At 42.3% G+C, this 26321-nt stretch overlaps 1 protein-coding gene and 1 long non-coding RNA gene across 10 annotated transcripts; one reads left to right on the plus strand and one right to left on the minus strand.

The window, feature by feature from the left end:
- Positions 1 to 801: 801 nt before the first annotated feature.
- Positions 802 to 4757, minus strand: LOC119028095. Of its 3 annotated transcripts, XR_005077586.1 has the most exons (4): positions 4508 to 4757; positions 4017 to 4077; positions 3331 to 3546; positions 802 to 822 (listed from the first exon to the last, which is right to left on the minus strand). It is a non-coding gene; the product is annotated as an uncharacterized LOC119028095 (long non-coding RNA). The 3 variants fall into 3 exon arrangements; XR_005077587.1 differs by lacking the exon at positions 802 to 822 and having other exon boundaries at positions 2153 to 3546; positions 4561 to 4757; XR_005077585.1 differs by lacking the exon at positions 802 to 822 and having other exon boundaries at positions 2153 to 3546.
- A 3417-nt stretch (positions 4758 to 8174) lies between these two features.
- si:ch211-247n2.1 (calcium-activated potassium channel subunit beta-2) lies at positions 8175 to 26303 on the plus strand. 7 transcript variants are annotated; one of them, XM_037113864.1, is made up of 10 exons: positions 8175 to 8986; positions 9697 to 9789; positions 9879 to 10153; positions 12019 to 12257; positions 14076 to 14205; positions 18642 to 18821; positions 23635 to 23742; positions 24440 to 24610; positions 24702 to 24897; positions 25336 to 26303. In XM_037113864.1, exons 6-10 carry the CDS (start codon positions 18754 to 18756, stop codon positions 25618 to 25620), a joined length of 828 nt encoding a protein of 275 aa, XP_036969759.1. In that variant the 5' UTR covers positions 8175 to 8986; positions 9697 to 9789; positions 9879 to 10153; positions 12019 to 12257; positions 14076 to 14205; positions 18642 to 18753; the 3' UTR covers positions 25621 to 26303. The 7 variants fall into 7 exon arrangements, with proteins under 7 accessions (XP_036969759.1, XP_036969758.1, XP_036969760.1 ...); XM_037113863.1 differs by lacking the exon at positions 9697 to 9789; XM_037113865.1 differs by lacking the exons at positions 8175 to 8986; positions 9697 to 9789 and adding an exon at positions 9153 to 9272.
- Positions 26304 to 26321: the final 18 nt, after the last annotated feature.

Consider the following 26321-nt stretch of genomic DNA (forward strand, 5'->3'; position numbering starts at 1 on the left):
CACTCTTAAAAAAAAAAAAAAAGAAAGAAAGAAAGAAAAAAACACACTTCTAAAGTCAATTTGTCTAATTATCTGTCCTGCAGGGGCGTCAGGCGATGTGATGAAGGATATTCATCTGTGTGGGGATCCAAATCTGAGCTCTCATGATCTGAGTGTGAGCGCGATTCATCGGGAGCCACCGCCTCCTCACTGAACTGCAGCACAGCTTCACAGTGATTATCTTTTCCTTTTGGTTTCCGTCCTTGTCTCGTGGTGAACATTATCAGAGAGTCGGGGCAGTTCACACACAAAAAAAACGCTCAAATCTGTTTCATATGCTTAATAATTCCATTAATTTCTCAGTTTTAGGATCACGGCAGGGGTCGGTCGGTCTCTCTCTCTCTCTCTCTCTCACAGCTCTGGAGATTGTTAGCGGTGAATTGATGTTCCAGTGCTATTTAAAGCTCCTGCCGCAGCGAGAGACAGATAACTTCCTTCATTAGCGATAACCTGAAATATTCAACAGGAGGGCGGGCGGAGAGCCAGAAGGAGGTCGACGCAGAGGAGGAGAAGAGGGTGTCGGAAAGCTTTTCCCCGGCGCAGCTCCGCTTCAGCCGTTAAAGCATCATTAGCCGCTTCCATCGATCCGTCACGTCCCGTTGTAAAGCCCATCACGGTTACAGTCTCGAGGGTCGAGTGAAGTCTAAAAGCCTGTGAGTAGTTTATGACCTCGGTTGACCTCTAATGACAATTAACTACTCACACATGGATCCCAGATGATCACAGCCGCCTCCACCTCCACCTCCACCCAGCCACGTCGTCATAACCTTGAACTATAGCAGCCTGTAACAAAATGACAACATCGCAACAGAGACGCGTCACCTCGTTAATTACAGCTCATAGATCCACAGAGTCTTTGAGCGCAAAGGCCAAGAAGAAGAAGAAGAAGAAGAAGACGAAGTGCAGCTTGGGTTGTGTGAGCAGGCCGGGAGGAGTTTGTAAGACGGTGCGGTCAGAATCGGCGTTAATTTATCGTAGCGTCTTTAAACATTTTGGACATCGCACACAGATGTTAGCGACTTCCTCGTGTGAGCTGTGTGACGAAGCAGCGTTCAGTTTCTGACGACCTGAGATGAGAAAACATTCTGAATGTTTCCTATAAAAAAATAATAAAAAAAAAACACTCCATTAGATCACAAAAAAACCCTTTTTTTAAACATCCTGTTCAGTGGTTTATGCTCACTTGCAGGGTTCTGGGCTGACCGGGCCTCACCAGAACCTTTCCTCTCCTCTCCCCCCCTCTCGTCTGTTCCTGTCAGTCTGTGTCAGAGCAGAGGAAACACTCAGGGGAGCAGACTGACCTCCTTCTCTTGTGAAGACGAAAAACAGAAGCGCCGCACGCCTGAATCAGTCCTGACACACGACGTCGCACGACACAGATGCACAGGTTGTTTTTATTATTTTATCAAGGCCAGGTCCGGTTCTGTTCCTACTGGAGCTCATTATAGATAATTTCACAGATGAGCACATTTATGTTCCAAACACTGAAACTGTTTTTTTTTTTTTTTGTACAATATTGGTAAGTGTTTTTCTCATTTTTGTTTTTTTTTTAAAGTGGTGCAAAAAAAAAAAGGCCCGAAGCAAATAATGGACGAGAACATTCACGAGGCAGCGTTTTATTAACCTCGTGTGTCAAAAGAAGTGATTGAACCTCATGTAACGCACTCAGCGTGTTTGTGTTGTGTTGCTCTGCAGTGCGTCGCGGTCCACTTCATGAGAAAAATCACAACATTGGAAAATAAAATGAGCTTTTTCAACCGCAATCAAAAACACTCCAGCAGTTTGGACAGTGTGAAGGTTTGAGTTGAGTCATCGTGATGATGACGGGTCGAGGTGCACGGAGGATTCACTCAGCTGTTTGGGTTGTTTTATTATAAAAGAGAATATGCAACAGTAATGAAAAAGAAGTTAAAGAGTCGTTTGAAGGCCGATGTGACAATAAGCAACTATTAATGCAGTCGGGTCGTCTTGAGAAAAGACTTGAACTTCTCTTTTTTTTTTCCAAGTTCTGTTTCACTTTTCTTTCTTTTTATTAATTCCTCAACGTTTTGTCTTAAAAACTTTTTTAAAAATTCAAAATTAAAATAGAAATTACACATTATAGACTACAATTCAGGAACGTATACTGTAGAAGGCAAAGCACATTTTTGTTGAAGAGCATTTTTTTAAAAATTGGCAGCACGTCTCCAGAATGTTTTTGAAAACCGTCGATACGTTAAATTTGTACATTTCATACACATCATATCGACATTTCTACAAAATGTCAAATCATATTCACACTATGAGTATATGAGCTCACTTACATGTCAAGAGGAGGAGGGGACTGTGTTCTAGATGATGTTTCAACATTTGAAAGCGTCAAACCACTGGACATGTGGCAACAAAACCAGATGTTTGTGAGGAGATGTGTATGAAAATATCTTTTTCCAAGCACTAAGCTAATTGTTTTTGAGCCTAAGCCGAACTAGATCATGTAAGTCGATATAGCCCATATTTCCATTCCTTGCTAGGCGGTGACCTCTAGTGGCCGTGGTAATCGTTACAGCGGCAGAGGAGGAAGTCAAGTGAAAAAAACATAAACATCAAGTCTTAAAGTCCAGATGAGGAGGAGAAAGTGTTGGAAGGTTGAGTAAAACGAACACAGGACTTTGACCCAAGACGCCGCAGTTTGTGTCCAGTTACGTACGTTTTTAGTTAAGTTACCTGATGTCACTTAAGTTACATACGTAGGTATGTTTGAAACTGAGGTTATGTAAATAACCTGAACCACAATGTGTTCCTAAAGCTAACCAAACTTAGGACAACGTCCAGTACATCTGTTGCTAATGTGCTACATGTTTGTTCTGGGAAAGGTGATATATGTCGTTTGGGAGTCTAAATTTAGTGGAATCAACTTCTTTTTTCTGATAAATTTAACTTAAATATACAAGCTTGATTTGTTTCAAGTTGATTAAACTTATCATTAATTGTTTGTTTTATTTTCGGTCAACAATTTTACTTAATATCCTTTTCAAATACTAAAGGCAGTAATTGATCTTGGACTTATATTATTAGCAGTGTGTGACGATGTGTTGGCAGAAATGTACATTATCAACGTTTATCCTCGTTTCACTGACAACATTTTGATTCATTCCACCTCGAGAGACAAATTCTAATCAGTCAGTCGTCATGAGTCAGTGAACTCCTCGACAGCTGCACAGTAACAAACTCTTCTGCAGGTGTAGGTGGACACTGAAATACCCAAGTTTGAAAAAAAAAAAAGCAGGTCATGAGTTTTTCACTGTCTCTTACTACACTGTGTGATGTTTCCCTCTGCAATGCAGTGCTGGCGTGTTCTCAGGTGATGTCCTTGGTGAATTAGTAGGAGGTTATTTGCATCTCCAGATGGCTCCCTTATCAATAATTCATCATGTGTTTGAATACTTTCTCTGCTCTTCATTCTTCACGCTGCATCCAAATGTGAAATCTCGCAGAAAACGCTCCCCTGGAAGCTTCTGTCGCCCAAATCTGTGACAGACAGAGTTGCTTTGACATTGTGTTTTTCAAACTTCACTCTATTTTAATGTCTTTTTTAATATTACTTTGGGTCATGAGCGATTTAAACTTGCTACACCTACATTTACACTGATCTTGGTTTATAACTGTGATGATGGATGTAATAAATAACAAACTGACCCAAACTAACTTTAATTCCAAGCGATAATTCATAATTAGGTCGTGTTTGATGTTGTAAAGAGCCGGGTTTTGGTTGTAGGTGCAGTGAAGGGTCCTTGTGTTTCTGCTGGTGATGTTTTTCCACCACAACATCACCATCATCTAAACTATTTCAAATGCGGTCACTGACGCCGTGCGACAAATTTGCTTGGCAGCCATTTTCTTCTGCCGTCACGCTCAGAGTGGGAATCCTGGGATAATGTTATGCTGCTGTGTTCCAGGTTAGAAGCTGTTTAAATGTAGAGAATCTGCCAAATCGTTACCCGTTCACTCTCCTCCTGAATGATCAGCAGCAGAAGAAACCGTCTCGTGAACACTCCGTGCCTAATTTGGATGTAAAACAACATATTTGATGACTAATTAGCCAACATTAGCATTAAACCGCTTTCCAGGTTTAAATAAAAGCAACACTATCAAACAGTCATGTTAGCTCAAAAGTGGTTGAGCGCTAACGGTAGCTGTTGTCGATAACAGAAAGCTAACAGGATTATGAAATACTCTGTTTCACCTTGAAATGTGGCCCACTGGATTTTCACCATCCATCGATTTTACAGTTGCTGAATATGTGAATACGGTTCTCAGGACATTATCACAAAATTTCTATGATCAATCTCGTGTGGTTTCAGCGAGCCTTCAGGTTTGGATTAGATTCTGTCTACTGAGAACAAAATGAATGCATAACGAGTAACGCTTCCTATTCTTACTGCATTACATGTATATCTGTATTTGTACGACTGCACTACAGTTTACCGACGTTTGTGTAACGCAGAAGATTACGATCAGCAGATCAGCGTTGCCCCCACACACCAGTAAACACAGCGCGTCTGTGTCTCTGCACGGCGTTTCATCAGTAGTAAGAGCCGAGCTGCGACTCTCAGCTCTCCATCCGTGAGCACGCAGCCTCTGGTCTCCTAGGCAACAAGCCAGGTTTCCCGCGGTAACAAATCGCTGAAGCCCATTGGTGGGAGGAAGAGGAGCTCCCTGCAGCATTCCCATGGCAACCAGCTCTGTGGTTTCTGAGAATTGACAGTGTTTTTGTTATATTTATATATATATATATATGTATATAAATATATATCTCTGTAACACTCAGCTCACCCCCATACTGAGTCACACACACAAACACACACACACACACCTTATATTACATTTCACACACTTCATCCAGCCGACAAAAGACATGAGCCAGTTTGTTGTTTTTTGTTTTTTTTCTCGGTTGCCTTTCACCAAACTGTTTCCTCGTTTACTGGCTTTCTGTTTCCTACTCGACTTGAGAAAAGAGGACAGACTGTGAACCGTCTGATAAACACTCGCTCGGGAGGATTTCTCTGGTGTTCAGTAATTAGCGCAGAGCGACTGCAGGGAGAATGAGATGTGACAAAAGCCATGAGCTGCCTGTCATCGTTCAACCAGCGCTGCTGCAGCCACTCAGACCGTCCTCGATACTGTCTCAGGTCTGCTGGATGTGAAGTGATGCAGGAACAGACGACCGTTAAGCCCACAAAGTCTAGTAGCAAGGTAGATTTACTGAGCCACAGTGGCATGATGTTGATATGTACGGTCGCTGTTAATTAAAAACCATAAATACATAATATACCACAGATTATCAGTGATGGCTGAAATGTTTTGAACTGAAGAGATTCATGTATCGTGTCTAAATTTAGCAATATTACGCAAGAGGGTGTTTTTCACTTCAAGTTTGGTACAACAGTGACCAGTTACCAACAAAATATAATCAAAATATATTCTTGTTGGCATCAGTCGCCTTATGTTCAGTCACTGGACCATTTCTAGCCCACGTCAAGTCAGCTAGCTGACTTGAGCTAATGTTAATTCTCTCTTGAGATTGTGGGATTGTCAAGCGGAATAAATATCACACACATAAACCAAAAATACTGCCTAGCTAAGCGCAGCCTTGTAGAAGATCTCTCCATCTCTATTTCCCACCGACAGGTTTAGCTATGTCACCTACAAACTTCATACGTATTAAGCTAGCTAGACGTGCCACGGCAAACATTTCATGACTAAAGAACATTAAAAAGATATAAAAGACATTTTAGCTGTCCCTCAATCCACATTCGTTTAGCCTTCTTGTATACTTGAAACTGTTGTATAAACGTGCTTATGTTTCTGTTTCAGATTGTCCTGAGCTCTGCACACATGTTTCAGAGGCAGAAGTATGCGCTAATGACCCATTAGTTATTTTAATCCTGAAACATACTAATACATCTGCACGAGTCCATGGGCGTGCAGATGTTCACAGACGTGTCGGCCAAGATGTCTGAATGCAATTTTTTTTTTATTATTAGGGCACTACGGGGCTGCGTCCTGTTTACAAAAACAGATGTACAGGAAGCAAAAGGCTAAAGAGGTGATCAGTGTATCGCCGGAGAGGGAATACATGTATCAAATGTATTGACGAGCTCCCATCCTTTACTCGCTCCTCTAACTGCTCCAGTGGGTTTGATCTTGGCACAGTTACCGAGTGCTGCTCTCCTCCCACCCACAGGACAGCACATAAACATGACATGTAGCTGAGAATTTACAATGGTTGGACTCCGACTCTTCCATCAGCTGCAAGAAACCCCCGAAAAAAACACTATATAGCCAGTATCAGGTTCCCCGTCTGAAGATTTAAATCTTAGTTACTCTCTGAAAGCGACAATCTGACGAGCACGGCAGCTGTTTGCAGGATTTTAACTTCTCTCTCAAGCGCTCTTTTTCTCTCTGCACAAAACTACTTCTGTTTAAAAACCATGAATGGCCTCAAGGAGAAGCCGCACAAAAGTATGTGCAATTATCCTGGGATAATCCCTCCAACCAGACTTCAATTGGGGCTGTTTTTTTAAAAAGAAAAAAAAAAATCTATAAACGCCTGAGCTTTTGATGTGGTTGGACAAAACCGGTGAGACAAGGCCAGTTTCAAGTAGGAACTACTCAGAGACTTCTGTTCAGTATCACCGTGCAGGAGCATTTTTTGTGTTTCTGTTATTTTTGTTTAGAGGTTTGTTGGTGAAACAGTTTGACAGAAATAAGTTGGATTAAGAGTCGCGGACTTCACTGATCGCTGCCCGCGGCATCTTTTCACCAGCCGGACTGTCCTGGCTGGGACAGGTGAGAGATCCAGGACGGGCGCCGTAGTGATCCAGCTCAGACTTCAGATTGCCGATGGGCAGATGGGACCACGGCTGGCAAAACAACAGGGAGCGTTGTGCCCACATCTTTACAGAGACCTGTCTCCACCACAACATCTCGGATCAAGCTGCTGAACTCAGCGGGCGGACCGAGTTCTGAGCCGACGGAGAGCAGGACCAGCAGATCAGGACTCTGTGTTTACGTCACTGATGCTTGGTCCCAGTCAAAGCTGATGGACAGTGTTTACCTGATGTCGAACCGTATTATGACCTCACTTGAAAGAAAAATGAACTATGTGTTTATTTATTTGCGTATAAATAACTGTATATTTGTTCTATATTTGTGTGAGCATGAAGAAGCTCACACACTTCCATTTCAGCATGCATACCTCTGATGTACAACGACAGAGAAAATCACCTTGAACCTCGAAGTAAGAAAGCATCCATTCATGGACGAGAGGCGAGTGTAAGCTAACTATGCTAGCTAACGTTACATCCCATGAATGTTTTTCATTCCTTCCTCGTCATGAGCACGAACCTCTTCTCAACAAGATGCAAACGTCCTTCTGTGCTGTGAAGGTGAAGAAAGAAAATAGATACCTACATAAAAACTGCAGCCTGCAGATTATTTTTAGTATCTGGGACATGAATTCTGCTGTCGAGTCATTCAAATGCATTTTTTTTTTTCCTGCTGCTTTGTTATTTGCTCCATTTGCTTTGAGCCGATTACCATCTAGTTCCATTATATCTGAGAGAAAGCAAACAGCTGATATCTCCCCAACCTTGGCAGCTCGTACGATAGAACAATCCAGGCGGATAAGTAGCACTGCACACTCTCCCCTTTGACCGCGACCGCAATCTCGCCCCGACCTTAAACCAGTAGTTTGAGCGGTTTGTAAAAATGTAGCCGGACCTTAACCACAGACGAGGACGATCAGAAACAACGATGGCGTGTCGTGAAGCATTTCCTGCGTCCCTCACTCACTACTGACGCACATAAAAACAACATAAACTATAATTTACATATCTAGATGAACAACAAAAGCCACGTACGTTCCCTTTTGACACCATTGACTTACAAACGACATAATATGCTGGAAATCTGACAGTGTGTTAGGTGAACACACACACACACACACAGACGGGGTAATCAGGGCCCTCTTTGATCATCTTCGTTTGACTCACTGGTTGCTATGCCAACAGGCGAGAATAAAGCGTTGCACTGCAGCACTATGGCTTTATGACTGATGCAACGTTTACCATAAACACACACACACACACACACACACACACACACACACACACACACACAGAGCAGTTTCTTCTCCAACAGTTTGGCAGCTTTAGTATTTAGGTCACCTCTTTGTGGAAGGAGAGAGAGAGAGAGGAAGGGAGGGAAGGAGCATCCCAATGTAATGGTTCTTGTTGATTGGGTAACACACACTCACACATACACACTCACACACACACTGGTGATCGATTCAGCACCGCTCTGCTCTTCTTCATCCCTCCCTGCGTCTTCTTCTTCTTCTTCTTCTTCTCTGTCTCTCTCTGTTCCTGCTGTCCGTTTGCCAGCGGACTCATGAGGGATTCTGAGAGGCCGATGTGTCTGTCGTCCTCCTCCGTCTTCCTCCCTCTCGTCTCTCCTCTTCTTCATCTCTCCTTATCGAGCATGACCTACATTTCTAGCCCTTTTTGCCTTGGACCTTTGATTCCTCCCCGTCTTATCCCACCTACACACACACCCACCCACACACACACATGGTCTTGCAGCAGGATGGGGGTGGGGTGGAGTCACTAAGTCCATTTAGAGCTGTTAAGGGTGGAGTTCTAAAATAGGATGCCAAGCTAAGCCCTGAGTGAACCCAGTTTCAAAACACTGCCTGTGTGTGTGTGTGTGTGTGTGTGTGTGAGAAACAGAAAGAGAATAGTGAAGGTTAAGGAAATAGTGCCTCCTATGGACAAACACCATCTCCTCAGTGTTAACATGTGCACCTCCACACTGCCACCTGCTGGACCCTGTTCATGATTACAACCATGTCTGATCTTCACCTGAGCGTCACATCACCTCTCTGCTCCCACCTGGTGGTGCCGGCCAGGTAACTGCAGTCTGAACAAACCCTGTTTTTTACATGACGACCCTGATGAATGAACATGTTTCCCCACTGAAGCATGTTTTGTGTCAGGAGCACTGCTGATAAAAACTGGTCTCTGGTCAGTCTGCAGCAGGAGTTTGGCCTGTTGCCATCAGAGTGAGTGTGTGTCAAATGCAATAAAAACACTTCAGTGACTTGAGAGAAGCAATAATATTAATATACAAAGAAGAGAAACATTTATAAAGCTGGATTAATGTACATCAGTCCTGCAGATAACCAGCGATGGAAGGTAACTAAGTACATTTACTCACGTGATCTACTTAAGTACACTTTTGAGGTACTACATGAGTATTTGCATTTTTCTGCCACAGTCAGGAGGCAAATATTGCACTTCTACTTCTAACGACTCGTGACTTTGCAGATTGAATGCTGCGTCAGAGTAGTACAGTTTTAAATTAGATTTTTTAATCAGCCATCGGATTGAAAAAAATATCTGAAAAAATGCTGACTATTGGATCTGAGACCACAGTTTTAGCAAAAAAAAAATCACCATTAAATATGCTTCACACAGACATGATTCCTAATCGCACCATCGTCAGGTCGAAAATGTAATTTGTCTGCTGAGCAGATCTTCCCTGTCAGGTTCAGGGCAGCAAAAACAATTCTAGTGAGCAAAAGTGAAACGAGGGGTTGAAATGTTCTTAAATCTCCAGAGGAAACTACAAACTTGATGCTACGTTTACGTACGTAACCCACATGAATGACAGAAGATAATTATGCCTCATCGCTGCTTATGATAACCTGAGGTAAAACATTTGGATATGACTGAAAGTCAACTGTGAGAAAGCCCCTTTTTAAAAAAAAAAAAAAAATCTCTAATGTGTTTTTTTAAAAGTCCGGCGTGAAGGAACATGAGGTAACCGTCGACAGCTACCTTCAACAAGTGGAAGTGAATCACAGCGTGGACTGGATTACAAACGTCTAATCTCTGCTGCTGCCCGCTCAGGAAAGTCAGCAAAGCCCCTCGACTTCCTCCAATTCTCTCTCACTGTTTGCTTTTTGGATTGCACTCCATCCTGTGGGTCCGTCAGACGGGTCCACGTGAGCTCGGCACCGGCACGCTTCACCACGGGAGCTTCAGAAAAGGTTGGCGCCCGTCGTACCTTAAGGGTGAGAAATACAATCTGTTTCTACACTCATCGACATCAGATCGTGTGTCTGATCACGTCACCTTTTTAAACACACTGAAGAATTTAATCATCTTTTTGGCACATGTTGGTTTTACTACACATGGAGGAGGGACTCAAACAAAGTCACTCGCAGGTTCTCTGGGTGTAGAGACAAAGTAAATATGAGTAGAAACAATAGAAAACCAACAGATCTTATCCACAATCATCAGTCCACTCAAGTATGTCTTAGTAGAAAGTATAAATATCCGTTATCTGCTGACGTATTTTAACAGGAGTCTAAACTGGGAGCAGATGGAAACATCGCACAGCCTAAAAATACAAACAAAACTCACTCATCAGCACCTATTAAGTTCACTAATTAACACATTGTGTGTTAATTAGGGAGCTGTAGAGGAGCTACAGACACTGGAGGTAAAGACTCAACAGCTGTCTGCTGCTAGAGGTCGCTGTGTGTAAAGTTGGCAGTAAAGTTTAGCGCCGAGTTCTTCGATCCCCGTCCTCGAGGCTTCTCATGCTTCATGTTGTGGATGTTCTCTCCAATCCAGAACATCTGGTTCAAATGATCGGGTCGTTATCACGGTTCAGCAGAACCTGAAGACGAGCTGACTGTTTGTCTCTCCACTGTCGTCTCTGTTCTTGTACAAATTAATCCTCAACTTACAGATAAAGATGAGAACGTACTCCGAATGCCCGACTGTTCGTCACGTTCCTGATCCGAGCTGCTGTAAATCGCCTCTGTACTGGACCCCCTGTCTTTAAACTGGCATCTTCCTTCTGTAACACATCTAATTTTCTCCTGTAATGATGTCTTTCATGCTTGTTGTGCTATTTCACCTTTTAGTTTCAGACTGTGGATTTGTCTTTGTAATATACAGTATTTTAACATGTTTGAGCTTGAGGCGGATCCCCAGAAAGCAAAAACATGAAATGATAGAGGGGAGGATGTTTCTGTGGTGGACGGTGTTCAGTTTCTTTAAAAGGATATCTTTATGCTAGCTATGAATAACAACTTTTAACTTTGAAAGTTCCCAAAAAACAGTGTATATCAGAATGTGAATCTGGGGCATTTCCATAATCCGTTTTGAGTAAATGAACTGGGGTACGTGAAGCATAATTCCATCAGAGGATGTCGCGGTGTAGGCTACGTCACGCGTGAATGTGGAGGTAAACAGAGGCCAGAGGTGAACAAACCAGGAGACAAAAGAGAGAGAAGTCTTCAGGAATTACTTCTGACAGGTTGCTGCTAGCATCGGCCATGTTGCACGTGACTGCAGTGATTATAAAGCAGACAGCGGAAACAGCTGATCAGTCACGTATGTTGAGTGTTCGCTACGTCAGAGTTAAATCGAAAAAATCTGTTTGAATCAAACAAGTTGCGCATTAGCAAAAGACAAAAAAAATAACAAAAAGGACAAACTTTATTTGCAAATTAGTTAAGTTTCAGTAATTTTGCCATTTTGGTTAAATTTCTATTATTAAATTTCTACTATTTTAGTGTCTTTCAGCTCATTGTTTTGCTTGATATGTCAAATCATAGTTTGGAAAAAGTTACCTTAAAACATGTGGAGGACTTAAAACATGAGGTCTGTTGTTGAGCTTGTTCCCTTCCAACACTTTGAGCTGCCAGTCAGGCGTTATTATCTGTGCTTAATTTAAAAAAAAAGCTTTAAGCTTGCAGCTTTAAACTGCTTTATTGTGTGTGTGTGTGTGTGTGTGTGTGTGTGTGTGTGTTATTTTATCCCTCCCCATAATGTATTTCCTCCCTCTGTCTGTCATCTCCTCCTTTTCACTCTCCCATTTTTCCCTCCCACATCAAACACCGTCTCCCTCCCCCGACTCCCACAGACTCCCATCATCACGCACTGATGATTAGTGCGAGCAGCGAGGGGCAGTGTGGAGATTATGGCCGTCCCTCGGACTGCACTCTGCAGAATGGGAGGCGTGCTGAGGGCTGATCCGTCCCTGATAGACACAATATCACTTGTTGGCTCGGCCTAGAGGACACTTCTTAACATGCCATGGGATTAAACTGCAAAATGAACACCTGCGGCCAGGAAACTTTGTGACTTCAGCAGCATTTGAAGGTAAGTTTAGAAAGTTTGACGGAACGAGGAAAGGTGGGAAAGTCATCTGATGGTATTTTGGTGTTTAGGAGCTGTTTGATTTCACTGCACAAAAGTTTAAGAAGGTAAAAAGTGTGAACTTGACAGAGGTGCTCTGGTGTAGGAGTAGGTCCAACACTATGTCCACCACTAATTGAAGCCCTTATGTGTAACGGCTGTCTTTGTCAATCAGTGAAATGAAAACGATGCCATATTTTTTTTGTTATCTTAGCTGTAATTTTGCTAACTTTACCAACGTTGTGGTGATATTAAATCTCACTGGTGTGATGTTTTTGCAGTATTTTGCACAGAGCTAACTCTCGACCAACAGCAGAAATGTGGGGAGTATATCAGTAAAGTAGCTGCTAACTGCTGCTAAGTGTAGCTCCCATTTGCTAGTTAGCTCGGTTAGCCTTGCAGCTGGAAGGATCGGGAATGTGTCAGTGTTCAGACCTCTGGCACAGAAGCTTTAGGACCAGCTGGGAAGCATGTAGCTATTACTGTTTTCCCCACTGGTAAAAAATCCCACTTAAACCCGCTAAGTTCCAGCTTTTGTACACAATGGGAATGTGTAAACTCTGCATTTACATCCGGATCACCCGGCAGTAGACCCGGGTTTTTAAAATCTCGGCTCGGCTTTGATCTGAAAGGTCAGACCCCGGTGAACACGATAAATTCTGCCATTTGGAATTTGGGATGCGGTCCATTCAAGGTCGTTTTATTACTGGTTGGAGCCCCGTTCAATCCTGTGAAAGCTGCTTGTTGGTGTTTTGAAGCCAAAAAAGTTTGACTTCCAGGCTGTGAAAATACGTTGCTCTCCGACCGAGCCGGCTGACTTGAAGGGGGTTAAAATAATTTAATCATGCGGCTCTTCCAGACATTTCAAATTATGACAGTGAAATTAGTCATTTTTCAGGGGTGGTGATGCTTTTGTTGTTTTTGTTGTTTTCTCCTCTGTTACAAATGTTTCAGACACATTTGCCACTGTGTTTGAATGGCTGCTTCATAGACACACGAGATGATCAACATATCCTTTTATTGGAAACAGCGTACTGGATATATCCAACAATTTTATCAAATGTTATAATGTGAAACAAATATTCTTGGTAGTTAATCTCACATCTGAGGAGCATTTTAGCGTCTTTCAGCTCTTTGTTTTGGTTTTGTTGACCGCATATATCAAAATACTTTCTCCAACGTGGAGTCGACCTTCCACCCAGCTACTGTAAACTGTAGTTGAGCTGATAATTTAATTACATGTACTGAAGTGACTTCCCAGCAGTGTGGATCATTCCATTAATGGTACCTCACTGTGGGGAGCCACCAAGTCTGGTCTGAACCATTAACAGCAGCTGTCTCCTCGTCTCCTCCATTAACACTCATTCTAACACTCACAGCAGAATATGTCTGAGACCAGCCAACTCTAATCCCATCTACTGTACATTACTCCATCTTTCTCTCTGGCTGGGTTTATATTTATGTTGTTTATGTGTCAATCATGCCCACTTTGGCATACGAGCTACAATAGAGATGGCTTTCAGATGAAGTGAATCACCTACTGGCAGCCACAGTGGAGGTCATGGGTTCTTGTGCAACAGTGGTAGCGGTCACAAGGATGGATAAAATTACCAGTCCGCCATTCTTCCTTTTGTTATTTCAGACAGATTTCCATCTATGAGCAACTGAATTCATGCTCTCTGATATTTCTATTTTATAACCGTCACCATTTCGAATCAAACACGCAACTTTAACGTATTCAGAAATGTGATCAGAGTTTTCAAAATCTATCTTTTACACAAGAACCCTCAACAAGACGAGGGAGGAGAGTGCAGTTTATGTCAGGCAGTCCATGAACAGTGAACCAGGCGGGCTGCAGTTGCCACATCTGCCTGGTAAACAAATCTGGCATTTCAAGTGGACATCTCAGGAGGTAGGTCCCGGAATCTGAAGGTTGCTGGTTTGATTCCCAAGCTCCCCTGGCTGCATGCTGAAGTATCCTTGAGCAAGATACTGAACCCAAAATTGCTCCTGATGAGTCGGTCGGCTCCTTGCATGGCAGCATCTGCCATCAGTGTCGTAAAGCGCTTTGAGTGTTCAGCAGACTGGAATGACGCTATAGAAATGTCATTTATATAATTTAGTCCATTTGCCATTTACACATTCTGGTACAGGCAGCGCTCCTCATCAGTCATTTTGGTATAAGCCCTTCACCACAGCTCAGCACAGAAGTACAGTCCAGGGAAGCACTGAGAGGGACATTTAGACCATAAAAGGCTGAAGATAAGATCTGTTGGGTGATATATTTTGAATTTTACTGGCTTCCTGAAGATTGTGTTGTTTGTACGTGGTTGTCAGAGGCCTGTGATCTTGGAAGATGTACTAACATCACACAGGAACATCCAGTTACATACATTTGCACCTCGAGGCTTCCCACTATAGTACAACCACATCTGATCTGCTAGTCAATGAGCTGCTACACTGGAGCTCATATCACCACCTCAGTATCGTAATACGGGAAGGCACCAAACTTAGTTTAGAGATGAGGTCAGTAAGCTAAATTAGCCATACAGATGTCTTTGCCATCTCTAACAGTTAGGGGCTGCAGGTAAAATAGACCTGAGAGGACTTAACTTTACCTAAATTAACTGCCTTAGTCTATTATTGATCCATATATAGTGATGTGCAGATCGCAAATATCTGCAGGATAATCCATGGATTGAGTGGCCTGGTCATAAAAAAGTATATATAATAGTGGTTGGGTCGTGGGCGAAATTTGATCATTAATGTTGATTAAAATATAAGATCTCCCAGCAGCAGACACGATGTGCATCCCTGCACAGGTGAGATACATTATGTTTCCATCTCCCTGATGAATCCAGAGCTCCATCAGAGCCTGTTCATGTTTCCTTCCTCTCTCGTCAAGTTTTCAACTGTAGGTTTTTGTTTTGCTGCAGTTGTTTTAAGTATCATGAATGCTCTGAATAATACATCTAACTGAATAGCTCCCATTTGTGATGATTAGTTTAGTTATGAACATGATAACTGTGTCCTCCAAGTGTGATCGTTGGTCAAATATTAGCCTTTCCTCTCTTCTGCTTCACTTCGCCGCCCATTTAACAATTCAAACTGAAATTCAATAATGAAATTAAATCAATGTACAACACCATAATAAACGTATCATGTTTGAAGTGAAAATGTGAGAATGTGGCACGACTGGATAAAATGTTTATGAACAGATGCTGCAGACGTGGATTGGCTCTATGTGATGCATAAAGGCTGTTTCAGCATAAAGGCTAACTCAGTGTGTATCACCAACTGGTACACTGGCAAAGAGTACAGCAAAAACACTCCAGAGTGAGATTTGGGTAATAAAATAAGGTTAAGTTTGACTTTACGTTATGTCTGAACGTAGCTCGGAAGCTCAAGTTGAAGTAAGCGATGAGGGTTAAAGTTTGTTTAACCCCACATGTATCTCCAGTATTGACTTTACAGTTAGTTCATTTTACTGCAGCCTCATTTTATTAGCTGTACTTCGACTGAACAGCTGCCGCAGACTCACTGTCTGTACGGCACGTAGTCAGGTGGCAACAGACAACTGCAGGCCGCGCACACTGAAACACATGCCACCCAAATACCCTTCCAGAAACAGAACCATGACATCACTGCTGAGATACACCGCGTGTGTGTCTGTGTGTATGTGTGTGTGTGTGTGTGCAGCCCAACCCTGTCTCAGAGAATGGCAGCACCTGTGCCGTCAGCATGCCACCTGACGGTCCCGCCTTCCAGGAAAGCCGCAAAGTTTATGTGTCAAAGAGAGACAAGTGGCTCAGCTTATGAACTGCTTGACAGGAAGCCAGCGTGTGTGTGTGTGTGTGTGTGTGTGCGCGTGTGTGTCAGTAGATGCACAGCAGCCTGCAGCTATGTGGACAGTATGTGCCAGCATGTGTGTACAGTGTTGGATGTATGACCACATCAGAGAACATTCCTCTTTTAACAGCACATGACCTTTTTAACACTCGTGTGCGTCCGTATAGAATATCGACACATGTACGAACGTGATTTCTGTCACCGTCTTATCGGCTTTTTATAAAACACATGTAGACTTTCATGTTATATATACACATCCTGAAGTCATGCTAAAGTTACAGCTTGTCCATGTGTGTTTGGATCTGCCCAGAAAACACACTGACATCAAGTCATTACTTCTTGTTGTTTTGCCTTCTCACGCCTCTGTTGTTATCCAGCACGCTCTAACTGTTGGCAGTCATCAACACTGAAATCACCACACTCTCATACAGACAAAGCTATTATTTGAGATGTCTGTCGTCAATCGTAAAGGTCAGAGGCGGTGTGTGTTTCAGACCCCAGGAAGACACTGCCAGACATTAGATAACGGCTGGCAGTGCGATCTGGATTCTGGCCTTGTCCACTGAAAAAAGTAGCAGCAGCAGCAGCTCGTACTCCAAGTGTTGCACGTTGTAAAATCACCATCTATCTTATTTGTCAGCTTGCAGTTGCATATCACAGGCACCAAATTTAAATTTGGAAAACACTACTTTTGGCTCGCTTCTGTCAACGCCCCAAAGATAGAATGAGCTCCTGCTGCTGAGGAAAATATCTGTCGCTGCTGGATGTCTAACTTTCTTCGCCGGTTTGTTGACAACCTTCTCTGCACACCAGAGCTGATTGTTAGAACAAATGCTGGCAATGTACGTTTCTGTAAACCATGGATATATTGAAAATATACATGAGGCAACTTTTAAGATTTCTTTAGGCTCAGTTTTTAATAGTTGCTGTGTCTCAGTTCAGGGTCTGCTTTGTTCAGAGGAGCATCTGAAGGCCAATTACATCACTACGCCGCATGAAGGCTGTCCCGATTCGAAGGCTCCTCCAGATGCAGCCCACAAATGCTCCTTCTTTTTCCCTCTTTTCTTTTTTTGATGCACGGCTACGATCCTTTGTGGCCTAACATATCCCAAGATTCTTTGCGCGCCCGAAAAAGAAGAAAGGAAGAGAGAAAATAGCGACATCGCGTGGCGTAGATGGTCACTTTTGCTTATTGTCTGGTTAGGGTTAGGCACAAAATCTACTTTGTTACGGTTGGGAAATCATGTTTTGGCTTAAAATACCTGCTTCTCTTGTTGCAGACACAGCTAGAAAATTGTCCTAGACAGTGATTTAGTCCAGTAAATGTCGAAAGTATATAAAAGTACAGAGTTTGCACCATAAAACTAGGACTACGGTAAGATCTGTATTATTGGTAATTTGCAATATTCTATTCTTCACATCACTACTATAATCAACTTCATTTTGACATATTTTTCTGCAGCTTAATGAAAAATCAGGCAGAGAAAATGGAAGACAAATCTTTTCCTCCATTACATACAGTTATTATATCACAGAATTAAGTTGCTGTAAGGTTAATATACTGTAAAGAAAAGTTGAGGTAAGTGTATTGTTCTGTAAAATGAAACACACGTCTGGTTAAACTACTGTCAACAGGAGGAACAATAACTCTAAAGTCTGTAAGTTACATGTAATATTACAAATAACATATTTTAGGACCTGTCATAGTAGTTTTGTTAAGCTAAAGCTAAAAGTATCAACATTCAACATGGTAGCAAAACCAAGAGAAATAGGTAAATTATAAACCAGCTCTTCTGCTGCCGTAGCACCAGACTACAGAGCAGCTTCTGTCCTCAGGCTGTGAGAGTCTATTTTATTTATCTGGACGAGTGAAAGAATAGAAAAAGAAAGGCATCAGTATTTCATAACCAGTTCAAAGTTAACTGGAGCGTCAGTGCAATGTCACAGATAATTATAAACAGCAGTTTTCATCACTTTACTGGGTTTCAATCAGCAGCTGCTGTTTTCCTGAGTTTTATCAGTCGTTGTTGATATCACTGGAGAGGATTCCAGACTTTAGTGTTGCATTTGGGCAACATCAGTATTGTCATGTTCAAAACACACACACACACACACACACACATCCGCACAGTGCAGCCACCTCCCACATCCACACTGACAGATGCTGATGAGGCTGACGTAAACTACATTATTGTGGAAACCCGACACCTCCGTCAGGGCTTTTTCACCTTAGCCACAAACAACTTGTGGGTTATTATTTGGAGAATGGCTCCAGACGATGGACCATTATTGACTGCTTCCTGTTTTTTCCCTCAGTTTTCATTAGTCAGATCCATTAGCATATTTTATCATTAGATGCTTTGAATCCAAAGTTCATCTCATTTCTTTTTTTCTCTTTTAATCATAACGTCCGCAAATTTGGACAGCTTGTGACGCAGGAAGTAAAAAGAAAACAATCCAAAATCCTTTTTTTTTTTTTTTAATCTTTCTGTTGCCAAGCTTCAGCAGCTTCAAGTGCTGAGGGAACACAATGTGCATTAAATGGAAGCAACAGTCTGGATAAAGATAAACACGAGCGCATGGGTGGAGGTGTTGTAAAGTGCAAGGTGCTATGTTAGGGGACAACTGCTCCGACAGTCCGACCGTCAACTTCTGTCTGACACCACCGTCAGAAATCAGGTGAGCTCTATTTTATCATCACTCCACTCTTACAGGACCAAAGCAGGTGGAGGGTGTTGTCACTGTGTTTATTGTTCAGTCCTCATATATTTGGGTTGAAACAAACCTGATGATGTTTTTGGTTTGAATCCACTGTCTGCCTCTACGTCAGTCAGATGAGAGTGATTTTGTTTTTTGCACTACAATCAGCATTTATACATGTTTGTTATTGTTCAGTTCAGTGGGATCTTATTTTTTTGTTACTCATTATTTGCCACTTCTGTGGAGAATTAACATCTCAGCAGGGCAGAACAATTTCTGGAAGATTTTGTATTCTTTGCTTTTCCTGAATGACTATTTAAGTTCACTAATTTACTTTCAATTTAACTTCAACTACCTGTTTGTGTGTCATCTATATAATATTAAACAGCATGTGATTTTACCAAGTCAGTTATCTTGTTCCTGGATTTATATAATCAGACAATCAACAGTTGTTTTTGTGCCATTTGATAGACTTGTAGTGTTATAATTGACATTAATCAACAATATTAAAATCAAATCACAACATTCAAGAGTGATATAGAGATGCTGAATTGACAGAACGTATGAAGTGAAAGCCTAGAATTTTTTTTCCCTCGATCCCCATGTTAGGAGTCACTGGTTCAGAAGAGCGCTTGTATTTCCGATTAAGTTTAATTCTTCAATCCCAGTGTTGACATTTCCCGCCAGTGACCATCTTATCACCTGTGTAGGTTTCAAAGAGCTAAAAGCTGTTGCTAAGCTGCAGCTGAGCGCTCTGCGGCCTCTGAAACAACCAGCGAGCAGACGGCGTACATGTACAGGATAAGCTAATATTGACTCAGGCACCCCATCAGGTGCTCCATCATTCATGGCCTTATTACTTTTATAGACCAAGTCTGTGTGTGTGTGTGTGTGTGTAGTGTAGTGTAGTGTAGCGTGCCTCGGTCAATATTTAGTCCCGTCATGTTGACTGCTCCTGTTTTAGTAGCCAGCTGCCGACAGCTTCCTCATGTTTTGGTTGCCTGGTTCCTCTCGCTCGTGTTGAACTCACACACCTGACTTCTGTGACCTCATCAAGAGCGCTAACCTAAAGATAAAACGTGTTATTAATGTTAGTGTTCTTTAGCTGGTTGCCTGAGTTTGATCTGCAGGTGCTGCTAAACTCATTTCTCATTAACACTGCATTTCAGGGCTGCAGAATGAAAACACAACACATGAGCATTCAAAATAGGAATGCTACATGAAATCAGTTTAGTAATCTTATATATATATATATATATATATATAAGATTACTAACAATTTTCACTGATATCAACGAGTTAGCATGAAGTAAATCAAACAAATCGAAAAAAACAATAGTGTTATTAATTGATTGATAGCTTGTTCACGTCTTCTCAAGCGCTTTAAATTGTTCATACCTGACTGGATTGGTGCTGGTTCGGTTCCTGCTCTCTCAGTCTCAGCTTTTCCAGTATTTCTGTCCATTTCCGGCTTGGGGGGGGGGCGAGCGAAGTGCGCATGTGCAACATATAATGCGGTGCTGCGGCCGCGACCGGAAATACGTCACCTCCCAGTAACTTTACACAACGTAGAACATTTTTAATCTACGTTTTTGTTGGTGATAATACATGTTACTCACGAACTGTCTAATACTATGGTTGCTCATTTAAAAATATAAAGTCTTCTCCGTTTACATGATTCTTCTTCATGTGTGACGATGAACAGATAACTACCGGAGCACGAGCGTGCGCAACTAGAGAGACTTCCGCCGACCGAGTTGGCTAACTTCCGGTTTAGCGTCCGGCAAGCTTAAATTGCGATAAAATAATTTAATCCGCTCTTCTGGACTTTCCAAATGTTATTGGTCCGAATGGCTAAAGTTGTGACAGTAAAACGAGTCATTTCGCGGAGTTTTGAATTGTTTAACCACTATTTTACAGCTGCTTCTTTCACAATGTTAGCTTGTGGGGAAAACGTATTTCGGGGGCGCAGTGAATCATGGGACATGTAGTTAAATACAGTGTATTTTCTCAGTTTATTGAGCTGCAAGTAATGAAACTAAATTGTATAGACTTTTACATCATTTAGAAGTTCTTCCTGTGTAGCTCAGCTTAGTTTCATTTAGATTTTTTAAAGAAAGGAAAGAGCAAATTATTTAAAAACATGGTGATACATGAGTTAAATTGCCAGGAGAGGCTGTTTTTCATGTGTAGTCCTCTGTAGGCCAATGTGTTAAAAGGGATTCTTAAGATACAACAAGCAATAATTAGATAAATAACTGCTGTATATTTGTAATAATTACAGCTATCAGGAATAGGTGGTGGAGTAAAAAAGTACAATATTTGTCTAGATGTAGTAGAAGTATAAAGTGTCTGTGCGACGGAGGCAGAGTGCAGATACCCCAGACTTGTTTTGGTCCTTCTCTGTAGTTTTGCCAAGGTCACGGCTTTGATTGGATGCTGCGAGGAGAAATAAGAGGCGTGTTTGTTTTGTTTTTCTGTTTTACAGGCTTATAAACATTGTTGTATGACAACATGACGTCGGTTTCTCCCTGTGCTCTCAGTCACGGTGCTGTCTGACCTTGACGACGTCAGCTTTTATGAGACAGCGTGGTTTCCATGAGTGCAGGAGGTCTTAAACTGTAGAGCAACGACAGTTATGTGTTTAAGACAGAGTGTCCACATAGCGTTTCACCTGTGTGTGTGTGTGTGTGTGTGTGTGACTTTCCATTAGACACAAAGATAACTCTCTTTAGACAGATATAACACTCAAAGACGCACATGGAGGCATGCGGTCAGTCAACACACTCATCGCACATAAATCAGAACACACGTGCACACACACACGTGCACATGTTTTTCCACACTAACAGGGAGACACACTGACGTACCGTCACGATGAATTAGTTTCTGTGCAAATACTTTCTAGAACCAATGGCTGCTCTGAATTATCAAAGAATAAATGACTAACGAATCTGAACAAGCTCCTCTGTAATGTAGTCACAGATGTTTTTTGCAAGATATACAATTACGGTTTGATATGCAAATTATGCTATCTGATTAAATATTTGCTAATTAATATGTATACATTTCCACAGCAGGCATCTGAATCTGAACAAATGGATAAATGTGTTTTCTTTCCACACGTCTAAAAAGGAAGTCGACATGTTCAAACAACCCAAACTCTCAAATGACCAATTCACAAAGAAAATAATACTGAGAGTTTATATTATTGGCTCTTTTTATAAGCCTGATATATATCGTGCATCCCTAAGCACAGGCTGACCTTCTTTATTTAAATTTGCTGTACCATGTTGGATTATGAAAACTGTATAAAAACGAGGGTGTTAAGTAATGTTTTTATGTGTTTCAGTAGTAACTTACTTTGAGAATGTGTGAAGACACATGAAGAACACTGCAGAGGCAGAGATATCCTCAGTCCCTAGTCCACCTGGGCCTACATTTCCCATAACGCAGCTCAACAGTTACCATAGGGTCACTGGAGAGCTCTGTCTCTCTGTGCCCACAGAGTAACCTACAACTGTCTACAGCACACAAATAACAGAGCTGAAGACCCCAGAACCTCTCAGAGCTACGCCGACTGATGAAAGAGAGCTGTTAAGTCCTGGTTGTAAATAATTGTGAGGCACGCTGGGTCAGCACAGTGACGACATCTGAACATGTGTCCGGAGTTGTTTCTGCCTCTTTGATGTTTTCTACAGTGTGAACACTGCAGAGGAGAGCAGAGTCTGCAGTGCTGGGCTGTTGGATCAACAGCAAACACCTGCTGTGCTGCATCGCTAAGATGGAAACTGGTACGATTGTCATTACTTCCTTTAACGAGCTGAGCAAAGAATCACTCCACCAAGTCGACCCGGAGTGTTCACACAATAGTTAATAACTAGGAATCCTATATATTAAAGATCCAGCGTGTATACCCACTCTCACTAAAGATCTAAAATACAGCAAATTCTTTTCATTTTAAATGCTAAATCTATTTTGCATGAAGAAACAACCTGTCATTCATCAGAGACTGTGTGAATATCAGAGTTTTCCCTTTCTACAGTGCAGAAAGACATTCTGCATTCATTCAGTGGACACCACTCGTTTTTATTTCTACACAGCTGTCATACAAATGTTGTGGCTTACACGGTTGTCCATGATCCTTTTCCCCTCAGTGTGGTGACAGAGGAGCAGAATATTTTGTCCTAGTAACCCTGATAGGCTCAATATCTTCTGGAGCACGAACACAAGCATGTAGACCGCCATTGTTGTTGTTGTTGTTGTTGTTGTAATGAGACGTTACGCGGTTCAGTGGTTGAAAGTTCGAGGTCGAGGGGCGGGGTGATGGCGTCATCGATGCGCAAAGTATGCAGATTCACTGTCCACAAGAGAAATGATGCAAGACGTGTGTTTTGTAGCCTGTAACTGACTCTGTGACTGTGACCTGAAGACAATCTTTGTACCCAAGTGATGTAAAGCTTCCATGGAAATATGAATAAAGGCAATATTTCCCTTTTTCTGATGTTGGGGAAAAATCATGAAATTTCAAGTTGAAAAAACAACATTTAAAGTGTTTTCTCTGCTGTTAAACACAGTTTCAGGTCATTTTTGACCTGAAGACAACAGAGGGGTTAAACTAGTTTGCTCTACAGACCCGTTGGTCCTCTTTACTTAAAACCACCTCATATCATTCACGACTTCATTGTGGTTTTTCTGGCTGATGTCTCCTGAACTGCCAGGACAGCAGAAGTCTGATCCTGTAGACTCAGCAGATCTTTTTTTAATAACAGACTTATTGTATATTTTGCAGGTGGGTCGTCCCCTCTGGCAGCAACGGTGGACTCCAGTTCCCTCATTCCTCACATACGATGTTCCTGTGGGCAGGAAGTAAAGCCACAGATGGCCGAAGTGACCAAAGGTACTGAATGCTGGCTCGCACGGTTCATTTCAGTGTTCATGCAAAAATGTATAAAACAGGCGAAAATGTACCTTGTTCACGAGATCCGTGGGAGTTGTAGAAGCAGCTGCACCTAGTTAGTTGTAGCTGTAGCTGATTGTCATTTAAAAGTAGAGATAAAGCAGTTTTCAGGTGAAGTTGACGCACCACAGATAGTTACAGGCTGTGTGTCTTCTGGCATGAAAGCCGTGACAACAGTTGAAATGTCATTTGTACTATTTAATCTGCCAGTTGAAAGCAGAAGAAGAGTTTGCAGTTGACGTATGGAGGCTGAAAGAAGGAGAGGAGATTAAAGGACACACTTCATCATTTTAAGTGTGGCGACAAAAGCAGTTGTGTCGGAGATAGATGAAGTGTGTGTGTGTGTGTGTGTATGTGGACTTTAAATAGTTCAAGTGTCCGTTGGTGTGTGAGAAGTGACAACAGTTCATCTCTCGATTGAAGAGTGAAAACAAGAGACGGTCTTGGCGTGGGGTCACACCTGCCACGACATCTTTCGACACTCGACTTTCTTTTTGTTTTGGTGGTGAGACGAACAGACGGACGTATAATCGCCTGGCAAAATAAGGACACACACACACACAGGAGAGACATTACCAAGCTGTGGTCTGAAATAGGAGATACATTTCCAACTGTTGATTTTTAATTTTTTTTTTAGATCCATCTACCAGAAGATTCGAGAGTATGAGGTCCTGGACAGGAGGAAGACGGTGACAGCTCTGAGGGCAGGAGAGGACAGAGCCATCCTGCTGGGCCTCAGCATGGTCTTCCTGTCCGTCATGATGTACTTCGTCCTGGGAATCACCATCCTGCGCTCCTACTCCGACAGGTAGCAACACTAACTGACAGTTCGGAAAACAGAAATGGTCTTTTTCCTGCTATTACGTCATGCTTGTGTTCCACTGTGTTTTTCTGTACAGTGTCTGGACGGACGAGACGAGCTGCACCATCGTGAACTGCACCATCGTGTGGGATGTGAACTGTTCGTACAGCTGTGGAGCAGAGTGCTGGAAGGGCTCCCGTTACCCGTGTCTGCAGGTCTACGTCAGCCTCAACTCCTCGGGGAAGGTCATTCGACTGTTTCACAACGAGGAGACGCAGGACAGCAACCCTGAGGTACTCCGCAACTGTCGCCTCCAGCAATCTTTGAACGCATCCTCTTACCGAAGCGACTGAACTGTAATATGCAATCTTTGACTCCAGTCAGTGACTACACTGCAAAAAAAAGAAAGGAAGTTGATTTCTAAGACATCAACTGTGTTTAGTGTAGAGTCAGATCAATATATCAGGTTGTTAATAAAATAATAATAGCTTGGATTTTGGCCACATATGTGCATATAATCAGCCTGTAAATCACTTTTTGACTGTTACATCAAAAGACCTCTATAAATAAATACAAACAATCATCAGTTCTTGGTGCCAAAATTGGTCTGATAGCCTGAAACAACAGCATTCAAGTGAAAGTTATTATCTGTTTTTTCGACTGCAGGACCAACCAGCTTTATACAAATGAAACAACATCTCTGTTTTCTTCTTTTCTCTTCTCTCCTTCAGTGCTTCTACATCCCAAAGTGCCATAAGGACTACGCAGCCACACATGCAATAGTTCAGAACATCTCTGAGCGCCTCAGGTCTCAGCACACGGTCCAGTGTTTCGTGGACCCCAAAGACAGAACGGGCAGCGCAATTATGACGCAGATCTACGGCCAGGTCGCCGTCTTCCACTCCCTCTTCTGGCCGAGCTGCACTTTGATCGGAGGAACCATCATCATCGCCATGGTGAAGCTGACCCAGTATCTGTCCATCATGAGCGAGCGACTGAACCGCATTAAGACGTGAACGGTGGGAAAGTCACAGCTTCAGAAGGGAAGTTCCCTCTGAATGGACACGAGGGACACCTGAAGCGTCTTCAGCCGGCTGAGACTGGAGGACAAAGAGGAGGGACAGCGGACATGTTATCCGTCTGTGACAGCTGGAGGACGGTGGAAGGTCTCAGAGACTAAAAATCTAAAAACAGCTCTAGAGACAAACGTGTAGTTTTGAGACAGGGTGGAAATCCAGAAGATGAAGATAAACGGATGTGGATTCGACCTGCTGGTGGTTGAAGCTCTGAAACTATCATTTCCATTATTTTGGTTGGCCAGTCAGTAATATTTCAGTGACATAAAATGTGACATAATGATTTTAACTACTACTGCTGGACTCAGTCAGGCTGAGCAGTGCGTACTCTTGATTTGAAGTTTTCTATCCAAAGATGTTTTGTTACGTGAACGATTTTACTACCAAATAAACACAACGTGCCTGTAACGTGTTGATACTGATGTTTCAAAGATGGATCTCACAATGATTGGCTGAATGGTCTACATATCATTCAGTGGCTCACTGTGTTGCATTGTGGGAAGTGTAGGCACCATGTGGTAAAATCAGTCCACTGCTATAACACTGAACACCTAAAACACTGTTGGAGTCATTTTTGACAGTTTGGTCAAATTCGATACAGCGGAGCCTTTTTTTTAAACCTGGTGACTACATTACCCACA

This window comes from Acanthopagrus latus, chromosome 11 (genome assembly GCF_904848185.1).
Source record: "Acanthopagrus latus isolate v.2019 chromosome 11, fAcaLat1.1, whole genome shotgun sequence".
NCBI lineage: Eukaryota > Metazoa > Chordata > Actinopteri > Spariformes > Sparidae > Acanthopagrus > Acanthopagrus latus.